Source organism: Pseudorca crassidens, chromosome 18, assembly GCF_039906515.1.
Source record: "Pseudorca crassidens isolate mPseCra1 chromosome 18, mPseCra1.hap1, whole genome shotgun sequence".
NCBI lineage: Eukaryota > Metazoa > Chordata > Mammalia > Artiodactyla > Delphinidae > Pseudorca > Pseudorca crassidens.
In genome coordinates, this window is record NC_090313.1 from 4413368 (window position 1) to 4427974 (window position 14607).

Genomic DNA, 14607 nt, shown 5'->3' on the forward strand with positions numbered 1-14607 from the left:
TTATTAAGAATTAAGTACTTTACAATTAATAAGGCAATGTACAAAATATCATTTTACCAACTCTTAATTACGTATGGACTGTTGGTATAGATTATTTTTCTTTTCGACTTGTAATATCCATCAAAGAACTTAAATCTTTATAATCATTTTAGTAAAGTGCTAAGGGGGAAAGTTGAAACTAATAAGTAAATATTTGGGGTTTAATCAGATTTATTTACACATTCAGTCCCTCCTTCAGGTTTCACTTTGTACTTTTGTGTCTGAAATGAGGACAGATAATCTCCATGACCTTTTTTGAACTTTTAATAACAGTTTACAAAATATATATCGAATGAGAGACAGAGAATGAGACTTTACTTAGGATTCTCAAGTGATGTTAAATATATCGTATGCTCAGATGTTTTCTTTGGGAAATTAATTTCCAATTTTCTTATCAAAATAACAGTGAAAAAAACACATTTAATTTCTAGACATTTTCTCCACACTTCACTTTCTTATCACCCGGCCTACCATTTAGATAGTTTCTTAACCTATTGCAGCCCGTAAAATCCCTCACTGAGATTCCTTGAATGGACTGGGAGAGCGGTGTGTGGTTTGGAAAAAGTATTTAATTTTGATATCCCTCTGCTTTGCAGTGGTCACAGGGCCCCACTGAGCCCCACCCTGAATTAACGAGAATTCATACAGACCAGCTAGTCAATGATGCGGACAGTCGCAGGGAGTAAAAAATACTTAAATCTGGAGTTAGGTGACAACTACACAAGTTCCATTACAGATGTGGCAGGGTGGGGTTGGGGGTAGGGGCATGCAGACATCTGACAAATCGCGTGGCTCCTTTTCAATAAAATCTTTCCTCACCGTCTGACTCAGGAAGGAGGGAAACATTGCTCACCTTAACCCTTCCTGTTGGAGAGAATGACGGCGAGCCCTCAGCTAAGGCGAAGGTGCCCATCTATAAGGAAGCAGGGCGGGATTCGGGTTGGGGGGCTTAAGCGCTTAGGTCGTTTGGAGAATTTCAAGTCCCAATAATGGGCGATTTTCATCACCTGGGATGCGCCCAATGACTGCCACCATTGGAGAGGATTAATCCTCAAATTTTCAACTCAGAGAGTTAACCTGACGGACCTCATTTCCTTGCAAAAGATAAAACAAATTATACTTTTGTAAGAACCATTTATAACTATTTATGGCTACAATCTAGTCCTTTTAATAAGTCATAGACGGCATCTGACTTTTTTTAAAAAGCCTTCTGGTTAAATAATTTAAGAAGAAAATAATCACACACACACACACACACACACACACACACACACACACACACATCCTTGATTTGAATTTCAGGCTTTTTCATCCTGGGAAATACGAGATGGTACAGAAATCATGACAAATCCCCCTGCACAAAAAGCAAAAACAACCTATAGATGGAATTCGAAAACTGTCCTAAGATGCTAGGTAAAGTATTATAGGTGATCTATGCAAACGGTGTAGGTATAAACCATAATCCAGGAGATATTTTTGATGGTTTGCCTGCAGTGCAGAGGACGATGCTCTATCTTCAGGCCCCTAGAGCTTCATAGAGTAAGATACTGACTTCCTGTCTCTAATGGATGAGATCCTTGACAAATTCTCAGTTAGAGCTGCAAATCTAATCCACTGAAAATAATCTTAAAAAGATTAACATTCTTACTGTTATATTAGTGTAGTAAAAATTACGTTACTCGTCTATCAGGTGGTATCTCTGTAGGTTTTTAAAAATCACAGATTTTATCTAAAATTAAAAAGATAATTTTCTATTTAAGAAAAGGTCAACAACAAAGTAATTACAAAAAAAAAAAATTTGACTTAAAAATCCTCAAGAACTACCAGGGGACTATGAACCACATTGGTGGTATTATTTCAGAATTTATTAACCTGTTTAATCAACAAATTGAGAAGTGAATACAGTCCAGGAACATTTATTTCTTTGAGGGGAGAGTCTATAAGTCCCCCAAATTATATGGAAAACTGTGTGTGAGTTTATGCCATTCATCAGATTCTCAAATTGGACTTCGACCTAAAAAAAGGTCCAAATACATTATAACATTCCGTAAGTACATTAAGTGCTACCTGATTGCATCAATGAGAAACAAATGGAAATCATAAGAAACTTGGATATCATTTCAATATAATATACAGCAAAACACTCTCTTCTGTTTAAAATCCTTGGAAATTCAACAAACGTGCATACACACCACTAACTGTTCATAACTAATAGTGTACAAACTGAATTCTCAGTAGAACAAATCTAAGGAGAATTCCCAAATGAAAACTTAAGCCGTAAATCCCCTTAACCCGGCTAATTCACCTTACATTCATTTCAGAGCATCAAAGTAGAGATCAGCCTTCTCTGCCATTCAGGAAGGCAGTATTTAGACCAGATACAGACTGCCCAACAGATTAAACGAGGCTTCAGATTCTTCAAGGCTATCCTTACTTTTTCCCTACAGAAAACATTTGTCGCCTCTAATTAAGAGCGAACAGCAAGTCTCGCCTATGAAGAAGTGTCATTTTTCTGAATATGAAACTGATGGTTCCGATCTTATTAGTGCAGATTCGCTACATGCATTCTGATGCATCTGATGCTGTCAGATGCTGGAGAGGACCGTGCTCGCCTGACGCCCCGATAGGACCTTACATTCACATCCTACTGCACACGCACTTTTGTCTCATTTCAGAGAGTGAGTTGTCAGTTGTGAGACATCGGGCTCCACTATTAACATCTCCATCCTTTACGATGACTCAGCCAGACTGCTGTGGAACACCCGCGCCACGTGGCAATAAGTTGATGGAAATCTTGCTGGATGCCTAGGACATTCCATACTGACTTACAAAATCATTTTCTTATAATTAAACCATGTGAATTTAGAAACAGGATAAGACGCCAAAAATATCCGACTGATGATTTCAGGAATTAAATCACTGCATTGATATGTGAATCTTAAAACAAAACTACCCAGCAGTGTACATGCGTAGCGGCATTCGTATTCTTAAAGAACAAATTATTTCCTTTATCTGCTATTCTCCAAACAACCGAGATTACCGAAGCAACAGAAAACGAAGAGACTGGACTGTTTCTAGGGTTTCTACCATGGCCTCCTTCTGCATTTTTTCTCAGTCCTCATTTCTCCACAGTAAATGGCCATAAACTGGGAAGTCTTCTCTCCAGCCACGACCACGAAGATTTTACCAGGCACTGTGAGGACAGCCTTGTGTGACCTCTTTTATCCTCACATAGTCCTGGAAACCAACCAAGTTCTTGCAATCAGGTGCTGTCCAAAGGAACAGGCTTGGACACAGGAGAACTCAGGATAAAAATGAGTTGAAATTAATCGTAGGGTTTGGTATCTGAAGACAGTTGGAGAACTCTCCCAAAGTTCCTATAATTCATTGAAGCGGAATGTAATTAATCATAAATTACTAACATGTTTATGTTTAGCTCAACTAAAATATCAAAAGAATGTAATATAGTATAAGCATATGTAAGACCCCGAAGGCTCAGTGACAAACAAAAAAAATCTCTGTATGTATGCCTGAAACTCAGTTTATTTACTGTATTATATTTGCATGCCAAATTGTGCTCTCCAAAAATGTGGATTTCAGATCATTCAGCCAACAATGAATAAATGAATGAATGAATGAATAAAGTATATCTCCAATACCCCTCTAGCGAGTTACCTCCTAAACTTCATCTATTTATAACCTTCAGTCTACTTATTGTTAGGGTGCTTCTATGATAAAAAGGGGATTGTTCCATAGGTTATATTTCTCAGGTGTCCCCGTATATATAAACCATTGCAGTCAGAACTCATGATGAAACCGAGTTAAAATAAACTGTAGGTTTCTGTGTCTGAAGACATTTGGAGACGTCTCCGGAAGTTTCCACAACCCCTCTACCTGTCCAAGACTCTCTTAACTTACAGGTGCCTCTGAAATAGGCGAGTTTACACCAAAAATCTACTGAAGATCTCGATTCAGGAAAAATAATAATTTCAAATTTAACACTGATGATTCGATCCTGGGAATGTAAGTGCAGCAATTGTGAAACAGGTCCTATTTTAGGAGATGCAAAAATTATTTATCATTTGAACATTTTTAAGTTATTATTATTCGCTACACCTTAGTATGAATCTCTATCTCATTTCACAATCACAAGGATGATAAACCTGTTTGGAAACTAGGTAGAAGAAGTAGAATTTTTTTTAATGTGTAACATTATTTATATTGTACCTATTTTGCTATAATCCAGAAAATGAACCCAGCATTCCAAGAACAAACATGTCATCTGCTTAAATTTCACTTGTCTTCCCTTTATACCTTGTTAGAGTATATCCTATTTATATTTATTCCCTCTTGCAAATTTTACAAAAATTACATAGTGTGAAAAATATTTCCCATCAACATCAAGGGTGCCTGCCCATGTTAACCACAGGAATATATATATTTTTTAATATAATCTTTTCTAACGCAATTATAAAATTTCCAAAAGAAACTGGGGATTCATAAACAATAAAAGCCTATTCTAAGTTTATCCAAATTTTGAGACTTCTCTGCGACTTAGGAAATGGGTCCGTAAATCTGCAAATCTTTAAGCTTTCCGTGAATTTCCGTGAATTAGAAATACTGCAAACATAACCTTTCTTTGCATTATTTTCGGATTTAAATTCAGGTCTGGGTGACCCATGGGAGAAATAGAGAAGAAAACATGGGAGTTATGACTCAAATGAGAAAACTGTCTTTTAGGAGTTAAACTTACGATACATTAATTCACCTCTAATTTTCCAATAATCCTTGTCCTTATTCATTTGCCTAGTAAAGAATCATAAAGACAAGACTCATATCATAAATTTGCACACTGACACAATATTCCCACTGAAAGGGAAGTAATGTGTTTTCCAAGGTTTATGTTTTCATCTTCTCTGTGTGCAGTCAAAAATCTTGACTCTGTATAAGTTTTCTCATTTATATAATTTAAGGCTCTGTAAGATTTAAATGTCAAATGGAAATTTTCTAAAAGTTTTTACGTGCAGCTGGATTTATTTGTTAATTTTTTCAATGTCAACTTCAGCAGAGCTGCCAATGATTTTATACAAGATTAATTTGGTAGTCTTAGCCGACTAGTACTGTTCTGTGAATAATCTTCATATTTAAAGGGAAATCACAAATTGAGAGTAAGAAATAATAAAATCCAGAATCCTCACCACATCCAGTATCAATGTATATCTGCTGAAACATAGGTAATGCTATAGCGACCCTCAAGTCACAGGCTATATATTGAACATGCTGATCAACGAGCAGTGGATTTTTTAATGTGTATATTTTAATGAGAATTTAGTACGCCTTTGTCCTTGAAATCTTCTGAGATATCTGTATTTATTTAAGAACTTTCCCATTAATACGTATTAGTCCTAATGTTTTCCAAGTGACCTCTAAAAGGAGCCGTTTTCAGGAATTTGGTGACGTCTGTTTGGACAACAAAGAAATCCTCAAGAGGTTTCATTCAAAGACCAGCAAACGTGTAAAGACTCCTGGATGCAGTTTTGCTCCCAATGGCCTGCCCTGCCCAAGGTCATTATTGGAGACAAGAATACTAACAAAGTTTTCCACTGACAAGATGCCAAGAAGATCTATCATTTTTAGATGATCAAACAGCCCTGAAACACTACTCCTTAAAGATGACTAAGGCCAGGAGTCAAGATGGTTACCATAGAGACGCTTTATCAAATAATCCACAAAACAAGTGAAGAAAACAGGAGGAACTGCCGAGCTGAAACACATCATCAAATTGTTTCTGGAGAGACATGGGCTTCTCAACGGACTGAAGTGCTTTAGATATTCTTGAACTGTCTTCTTCCCAGATTTATACATTTTTTATACTTCTTGGTGATTAAAAGGCCATAGATGCCTTCAGTCCAGAGAGAATGCATTTGCGTCTCTATGCACGAGGGATGATTTGATTAATTTATCCAGGGCTGTACGTATGGGCAGAGGGGGCTTGAATTCCTTAAAATTAGTCAGTCAAATCCTTGAAGTAAAATCATCGTGCTAAAATGAAATGTTTTAATGATAGTTTAACCTCTGGGTGACACTGGATTATGAAGCATCTTTAAGAGCGAGCCTAGTTAAGTCGCTATTGTGGGAATCACCGTAATCGTCCATCACACCTACCTGCTGGGCTCCTCTTGACTGTGAAGGTAACAGTTCACCGTATTCACCAAAAAGCTGAACAGACGACTGTACAGGGACTTGGCCAGGAGGTCCCGGTAAAACTCAGCCATCTCCACGGTGTGTCGCCGTGTGATCATCTCTCCTGGGAGAGCAGGAAGGGGAGGAGGCATGAGCACAAGACTTTCCCTCGTTCAGAAGCCACCAAGCTGTGTCCTCCTAGTTATCCCTCCACATCCACGTGCAACAGAAGATGTTCAAAAACATATTATGACTCTACTAAACAAAGCCTCTGCCGGTGATTACGAAAACACATTTCTCTAAAGTGAGTGCCGTGCACACTTCGATCTTGTTTGCTGCAAATGTTGACCACAGCTTTTGGCCACAGCCTGGAGGGGCAGGCTGCATCATCTCCCTTCAGTGAGGGAACCGACTCTGTGCAGGGCCCTCTTAACAAGCTTTCTGATGACGGCTCACTGCATTGGATACGGAGTCCTCTTCAAGGACTGGAAAATTAGTTATATTTTCAATATTTTCAAAGAAGTGATCCTGCTAACCAAAGTGGGGGTCAGGAGGTTGAGAGGAAGATCGGGCCTTAAGGTAGAAATTTCTATGTTATTCTCAAAGAGCTGGTGATTGAAATCTTGAGTGATAACCTTTTGAGTGGCGAATAGACTAGAGAAGAAACCAAGAAAAAGATAAGTAAAGATGATTTGGGATTGAGGCTAGGCCAGCACTTATGCTGGAGAGTTGAGAGGGAGTGAGCATCTAGTTCACATTCTATGGCTTCGGCCAACCTGGGTACCACTGCAACTCAACCCACAGGGAGTCCGGTAATAGGATGCTGACCATGGGAAATGAGGACTTAGTGAGCTGTCAATCAACAGAGGCACAGGTAAAGGAGAACGGCCTCTGAGGCAAGCTGAGATCAAACAAACAAATGAACAAAAAAGCACCAGCAGGTCGTGAAGAGTCAAGCGGCCATGAGTTCAATGCCGCTGAGACGGAACCTCACGAAGTGGCGGTGAAAGCAGGTGTCACTTGTGATGTTATAGGATGGAGGTCTCTAGAGCCAATGTGACGGTGGGGTTCTCATCCACATGGCTGGGGAGTAAGGAGGGAGGCCTGGATATATTAAATTACAGATATTAATGGGGAGTTCAATGTTTCTTTAAAAAGTCATGAGGGGGCCGGGAGAGGGATGGGTTGGGAGTTTGGGGTTAGCAGATGCAAGTTATTACATATAGGATGGATAAACAACGAGGTCCTACTGTAGAGCACAGGGAACTATATTCAATGTCCTGGGATAAACCATAATGGAAAAGAATATGAAAAAGAATATATATAGGTATAACTGAATCACTTTGCTGTAAAGCAGAAATTAACACAACAGTGTAAACCAACTCTACTTCAATTAAAAAAAAAAAAAAAAGCCGTGAGGAAGAATAATGCCTTTGGAGAACTTCAAGAAAGTGTATTTCCTGATGCAAGGTCACTGGCGGGAAAACGGCTGAGGATGAAGCATAAAAGTGAGGTTTGGCCCCAATAATAAAGGCCTCTCAGGACCTCTGAAAGGGATGATATTTACTCTAAAGGAGTGGGCGCATCCTTTCAAGGCTGTCATCCATGGATGAAAATCATATTTGCATCTCAGAAAGCTTATTCCTGAAGCAGTGCGGAAGGAAGGTAGAGTGAGATAAGGCCAGGTGGAAGACTGATCAGATTCTCTTGCCATCACCTGAGAAAGACAGTTTAAGGGAGTGGGGATGAAAGCGAAGGGACGAGAGTGAGAGTGGGAAGTATTTACGGGGTAGAACTGGCTTGTGGCTGATCTACTCAGTGGAGAAGGAGGACGACGAAGTGTCAGGAGTGGCTTTTGGGTAACTCAATGGATAATGGGGAGATCCATAAAGCTTGGGAACGTGGAAGGGGAACTCTAGGGATGAGGCAGAATTTGCAAGCCACATGCCAAAGTGTCTGCAAGTAGGGCCACTGGGAACAGAAGGTAAGAATAGCAGTGATTTTGAGAATAAACAATATCAGATGGACGCTGAGTCCTCAAAATTACAATAAAGAGGCAGTTTGGTAAGGCGATGACTTGTAGTGGATGAGTGAAGAGCATTTAGGAAAGGCACCCTCTTGCCACTGAGTGGAGATCCTACAGCACAGAGATTCATCTCGTGAGTCAGAGGGCATTAGAGTCTGATTCCAAGCATGCCATTTACTGGTGATTTCATGTCCAAAGTTATCTAGCCTCTTTGAATCTCAGTTTTCTCATTCATTAAAATGGAAATAGTTAAGCCCACCCCTTAGCAATTTGGAAGAACTAAAAATTCCAACATTTATAGCACCTGCCACAATGCCCTCCAGTTCGTAAGTGCCCAGTAAATGGCAGCTCTCATCCTGACGGACGAGCAAGAGGGAAAAGGATGCTCTTCGCAGCCTGGCACCGCACACACTAACGCATCCCATGTTCCAACTGAATAAATCCTCTTGGATTGATGACTTTATTTGTCTAAAATGAGTCACTAGCTGAAAAAGGTGACCAGCTCATCAGAATGGCCTCTCAGCAGTGTAAAGATTCTCACAGAGGTGAAAGGCAAAGTACAGAGAAACTTACCCTTAAAATACTGGATATCAGTTGTTAAAGCAGATGCCAGTTCATCCGTTGATACTTGCAACATTCCAGCCACTAAACGAAAGCATAAAGTTAATACGTATTTTTGACAGCGAGAACATGGCATTTTATAATTGAGGAGTTTGTATAGACCCATTAGAAAATGTGTGCCTTAAAGAAACCAAACTACCACTGCAATTGGCAAATTCAGCTAGAGAAACAGTGGCTTAGAGGAATGGAAACGTTAATGAGTTCTCAGGGCTCCTGCATTAAATCACTGCAGGATTCTTTCCCTCCTGCCCTCACAAATGGCCCTGAATGCTTTTTCCCAATTCCTGGTTAAATTACTTCGATATGAGGCAAAGATAATGCTGGTCACGACAACCTGTGGCTTTAAGGCGTTTTGAAAAAACCTGGGAGTGACTGACAAGGTAATTTCAAGGGAGAGAGGTTTGTGACAAAATCTTTAAAGGGAAGTAACTGTGTTCTGTTTAAATGTTCAGCTAATAACATGCTCCCCAAATATACGGGATGGCACGGGGCGGGGCGGAGAATACTTAGAACGATATAAATAAACCCAATTATGTGCCGAAGCACCACCGCTGTTACTGTGACACAAACGTATATCTTAGTCATTCACATAACCAGAAAGAAGAAAGAAGAAGAAAGAGGATACAGTTCTTTTTTTCCCCTCCGCCGCCCTCACTGAATCCCACTCCAGCAAAAAAGGGTTGATTCCACCTGACTTTTCTGTACTGTGTCGCCATCCACTGGCCAGTCTGCAAAGCTGCACATCGATGAGGTTACTGCTAGATCTGTCCCACTGACCTTGTTCCAGAAGCTGGAGGTCAGACACAAAGGCGGAGTCGGCCTCGGTCAGAGCAGTGAACCGGATGTCTCCAAGGTGTAACGTGGCCGCTAGAATCACACACACGTTCTCCACCTCCTACACGGTTGAGAAATAGAGGAGATGAGCGGCGCTGCTCAGAAGAAAGATTCAAAGACCAATCCTTTGAAAAACCTCCAAGTAGGTTTAAGAAATGATGTGCGTGCTATGGGGGGGGCTGTGATTTGTCAGACCCAGAATGTCCCGTTAGAGAACTACCGATCTCTAGCTCAGAATCAAAATCGGGAAACTCAGTGTTCCTTCTGCAGCCGACTTTTCTGTTCCTTAAACGAGAGACAGTGAGGACGTGACGTGTTCTCATATAAACGAATGGTTTCCGGATAAGTATCAGGATGAAGCATGAATGGTTGTGTAACCATGGTCTGACTGGCTGGACATCACTTATAGGGTCGGACTTCACACGTGTCCCCCCAGGGCTGGCAGAACTGTTACCGGAGGCTTAGCCGACTTCAGGGTCACGTGGCTGCTTCCCCAGAGAGCATCAGAGTCCATCCCTTAGTTCTCTGTTTTGAAATAAACTGCTATTATGCTTACAGAATTTTTCATTTCTGCTGGAAAATTAATGGAGGTCTGATGAAAACATCCATGGCGAAATAAACAAAATGCTAATTTTTAAAAGTATTTTAAGGAAAACTCAGAAAAAAAAATGGACGTTAGCAGGAAGGATGAGAGTGTTTGCTGAAAGAATATCCGAGAACCTGGAAGGCTGCATAAAGAAAGAAATTAGACCTCAGATTTGGCTTTGGACAGTCAGTTGGGGTTAAGAATAAGAAGTCAAGGAAAAGCTGTAAGTTAAAAGGTACTTCCCCAGAATCACAACTATTTAGTGTTATGCTATCAATAGCAAAAGTAGTTGAGTCTCATTTAGGGCAAGTGACATAACCTTTTAAATTCCCAGTTTCCGCATTTGTAATTTGGGAAGAAAAGCTCCTGTCTGTGGAAGTTTTTCTAAGAACAATTCTCATTTGCTTTATAAATACACAGTTGACACGATATGGTCATTGGGACTTCTATGAATTTCCTCCAGAACTTTTAGTTTTCAGGACAAGGTAGTTTTATGACCTTAAAATGAGAGCATTGAAAAGGATAATCTGTAATTTTCAGGTATAATACTCTATGTTTGTGGCATTACTTAGAAATGTTTTTGGTAACCTCCACATCACAAACTAGTGTCTCTAATTGTATTTACTTGTGCTTGTCTGAATAACATTTTCCGAGCATCTTAAGCTCCTTGACACCTCCCTCTCCCCCTTTTTTAAAAAATAAATCCAGTAACTCCTCATTAAATGTCCCAGTGCCCTAGGAGAGAGGTACTTCTGGATACAGACAGCAAGACTTCGCTGTGTCCTCAAGTATCATCCAGTTCAGTGAAGTAGGCAGAGCTATGAAAAGTAGCCCGAACATGGATTACAGTGTGGTGATGCCACGACAGAGGCAGGTGGAGATAAGCTGCTCAGGGGGCGGGGGCAGGGGCTGCTTCTCTGTGTCCGCGATGGAAGACGGGCGGAGGCTCCTTTGTGGTCAGCTCTCCTAGGACCACAGTCATAAGCCTTGATTCAAGGGTCTTGCCAGCCCAGAAGTACCTTCCTCCCAATCTTATGGGACATGATATTTTCCTCCTGTGTGGACCAAGTTGTCACCGTCCCAGTCACCCCAAAGGATCAAGATGAAGTGATTACCTTCACATCGTTTGCTTAACTGCACACAGTTCTTTCACCAAAAAACTTAAATTCTCTACTCGCTGCCTTAGGTGGAAGGTATAATTTGCTTGCCCTGCCTCTGAGGATCCATCATGGAGTTTTAAAGCCCTGTTTCCAAGCAACTGATCTTTTGGTGGAATGGTTCCTTACCCATGTCTATACCCCAGTTTCCCATAAGGAAGCAGAGATTTCAGACACTTAGGAAGGGAAAAACGATAAGAAAAGAGCACAACAGTAGCAAGTGCAAAGACAGAGAAGTACAAACGGGTAGGAGTCAGGGAAAGACAGTAATACAGAGATTGGATGAGCAGAGCAACAAAGAACAAAGGACCATATGATCGCACGTGCCTAGAACCCCATCCAGTCTCTGAATGGGTGAGGCCGGGGTGAAGGCCCCGAGCTAATTCATTTAGGGTGAGTCCCTACCTCCTTACCCTCTCCTTTTCGCCACCTTCGCACCCCTTCCACCCACTCCCTGCCCCATGAGCCACGTGGACAAGGGAAAAGACAAAGACCCAAATCAATCAACTTCCTGGTTTAAGGGAAAAAAAAAAAACATATTTAGATCTGTGACTAAAACTGGGCTCCTGAGCTATGGGCATACCTAAGTTACCCCCACGCGATCTTACACTGATCGCTAACGAGGAATTGGCTGTAATTCAGATTGACGCCACGTTGAATGAGGGGACACAGAGAGGATGCGTGAAGGAAAGAGACTGGTGGGAATTTGAGAGGTCTCGGGCTTAGGTCGTTTCCTATCTCTTATTCTCTAGCCCTGCGCCGTTCAATTCAGGAGCCACGAACCACACAAGACTGTTTCAATTTCAAGGAATCAGAGCTAAGAAAAATTAAAACTCCATCTCCCCGGTCCCACGTGGCCAGTGGCTGCCATATCGTACGGCACAGACCTGGGGCATTTCCAGAATCACAGACATTTCCACCGCACAGCAGTGGGTTTAAACCCTTTAAGTAGTACTTTTCAGCTTTGTAATGCTGGCAGGTGTTTGGTAATTCTTTAAGAATGAAAAAACTAAATCATGTTGTTGAAGAAGAGAGTTTAATAAGGTGATCAGATTACTTGTCAAAGTGATTCTTGGCAGTAAACGGTCACCAGGATCTGCCAGTCTTCTCTTGAGTCAAAGCAAAGTTCTTTGATGTGTTTTGCTCACATGGTTCCAATGGGCAAAGGTCTCCACCACCTCCTTGAAGACGGCAGTCCATCCTCTGCCTGTCTCCAGGGCACCTGTGCCCTGAGCGTACCCTTGTTTATGTCTATCCCGCCCTAGCATGCGAACTCCAGGAGCACAGAAGTGTTTTGAATGAATGATTTTTATAAATTAGTAGAGGGTTGATTTTCTCAGTGTAATATTTATGGCATGACTCACCAAGTTACTGAAGCCAATTACATTCAGGGCTTGTTTCCAAACAGCGAATTTCTCCCTGTTCAGAGAATGCTCTGCTGTTGATACTTCTTCTCGAAGGGTCTTGCTCAAATACCTGTGAGGGGGAAAAGCACAGAGCTTTATGGCTAGGTGCGTGGTCAAACCCCAGTGGTTAAAAGTCACTTCAGCCATATTTGGTCTCCAGGGTAATGGAAATCACCTGGACATTGTGTCCCCATGTGTTTATAAGGCTTTGGTCCATACTAGCACATGATGTTTCCGGAAGGAAGAAAAGTTCTTGCTGTACCAGAACGTATTCACACAGTCTTACTTAGTTCTCCCTTGAGCTGCACCCTTTCCCGGAGAAGGTCACAAGTGTTTTGTGTATTTCATATAGAAATCCAGCAGGTTCTATTGTATGCTTTGTAATTAATATCTGTAGTCAGGATTTTAAATTTAGAGCCACTTGTTCTTTCTTTTTGTCAATATCTTTTAATTACGAAATGGTTGATGAATGCATTGATTTATTCCTTTCATTCAATAAACGCAAAGGAATCACGTACCAAATACACAATACTAGCAGCTGAGGATAGAAGGATCAGGAAGTCATCGTGGAGTCTCAAGAGCAAAGATAGTGTGTCCGTGGGCAGACGCAAGGGAAGGCACAGCTGTGACGCAGCGTGGAAGCAGGATAACAGAGATGAACTTGGCCTGATTTTGAGAGTGTAGGAAGGGGACAAGAAGGAAAGCTAGGGGCGGGGAGGAGGCTTCGGTTCCAAGAGTGACACCTGAGTAAGGTTTTCCCAAGCAAATCCAAGACTCAAGGGTGTCCCTGGAATAATTAGCAACACCTACAAAGGCACAGAGGCTGGAGCACGCGTGATGTACGTGGGGAACTCGCGTGGGTCAGCCAAATCCGAGCCTCTAGTGAGAGGGGCCGTGGGTGATGAGGTCGGACAAGTAGCCAGAGTTGTGTGTATCTTGCAGAAGAGTTTCCATGATGTCTTGGAAGGGATGGGCTGTCCCGAAGTTCTTGAAACAAAGAACAGGTATGAGCAGATTGGAGTTTCAGAGAGAATATTCTCGTAGCCCAGGGAGATTCCCTGGAAAGAGATGAGGCAACTGAAGAAGCCAGTGGACCCAGTGAGAGACCAGCAGGGAAGAGAGGCAGAGGAGATGGAGAGGCAGATGGCTGGGAGGAGGGGCCTGGCTGGTCACAGGGGAGGAGAAAAGAGAGGCGTCAAGAACGCTTTGCAAGATTCCGTCTGGGGAAGCGGGGTGTATGGGGGCCTCATTCATCCAGAGAGGCGTCCCAAGAGGAGGACTGTGGTTTTGAGAAAGGTCGTATTTTACCACAGTCGTGTTCACTTTGAACAGCTTGCTGAAGTTCAAGCGGTGTTCCAAGAAATAATTGGCTATAAGGACCTGAAATTCAGAAAAGACTAGAAAATAAGGTCTGGAAGTCATCAACATGCAGATGACTAAGCCATGGAAGTGGATGAGCTCCCCAGAAAGGAGACGCTAACATTTTAGGGATGAAGAAAGAATTAACAGCAAGGAGACCACGGGAGCGAGGGACAGGATGGTGTGGGCTCGAAGCACACTCCGTCGGTGTGGATGTGGGGTCTGGGAGGACTTCTTTGTCCTTGACCGTGGCTGGGAGGGGTCTAATGAAACAGCCCCGTGGAATAGGCGGGGACTGCGAGAGACTTCAGGAGCTTATAAGCTGAGGCAGAAGCACATGAAGACTGGAAAAAACTTTAAAAGAAACGGAGAAGGAAGTTGCAGAGGAAGGAAGAG

The 14607-nt window shown here is 41.8% G+C and overlaps 1 protein-coding gene across 1 annotated transcript in view; it reads right to left on the reverse strand.

Annotated features, from left to right (window-relative positions):
* The window catches only part of MYO16 (myosin XVI), a 427770-nt gene that overhangs the window by 185443 nt on the left and 227720 nt on the right, over window positions 1–14607 (reverse strand). Inside the window, 4 exon segments of the mRNA XM_067712857.1 lie at window positions 6205–6346; window positions 8822–8893; window positions 9647–9764; window positions 12811–12922. Coding sequence (XP_067568958.1) covers window positions 6205–6346; window positions 8822–8893; window positions 9647–9764; window positions 12811–12922 — 444 coding nt within the window.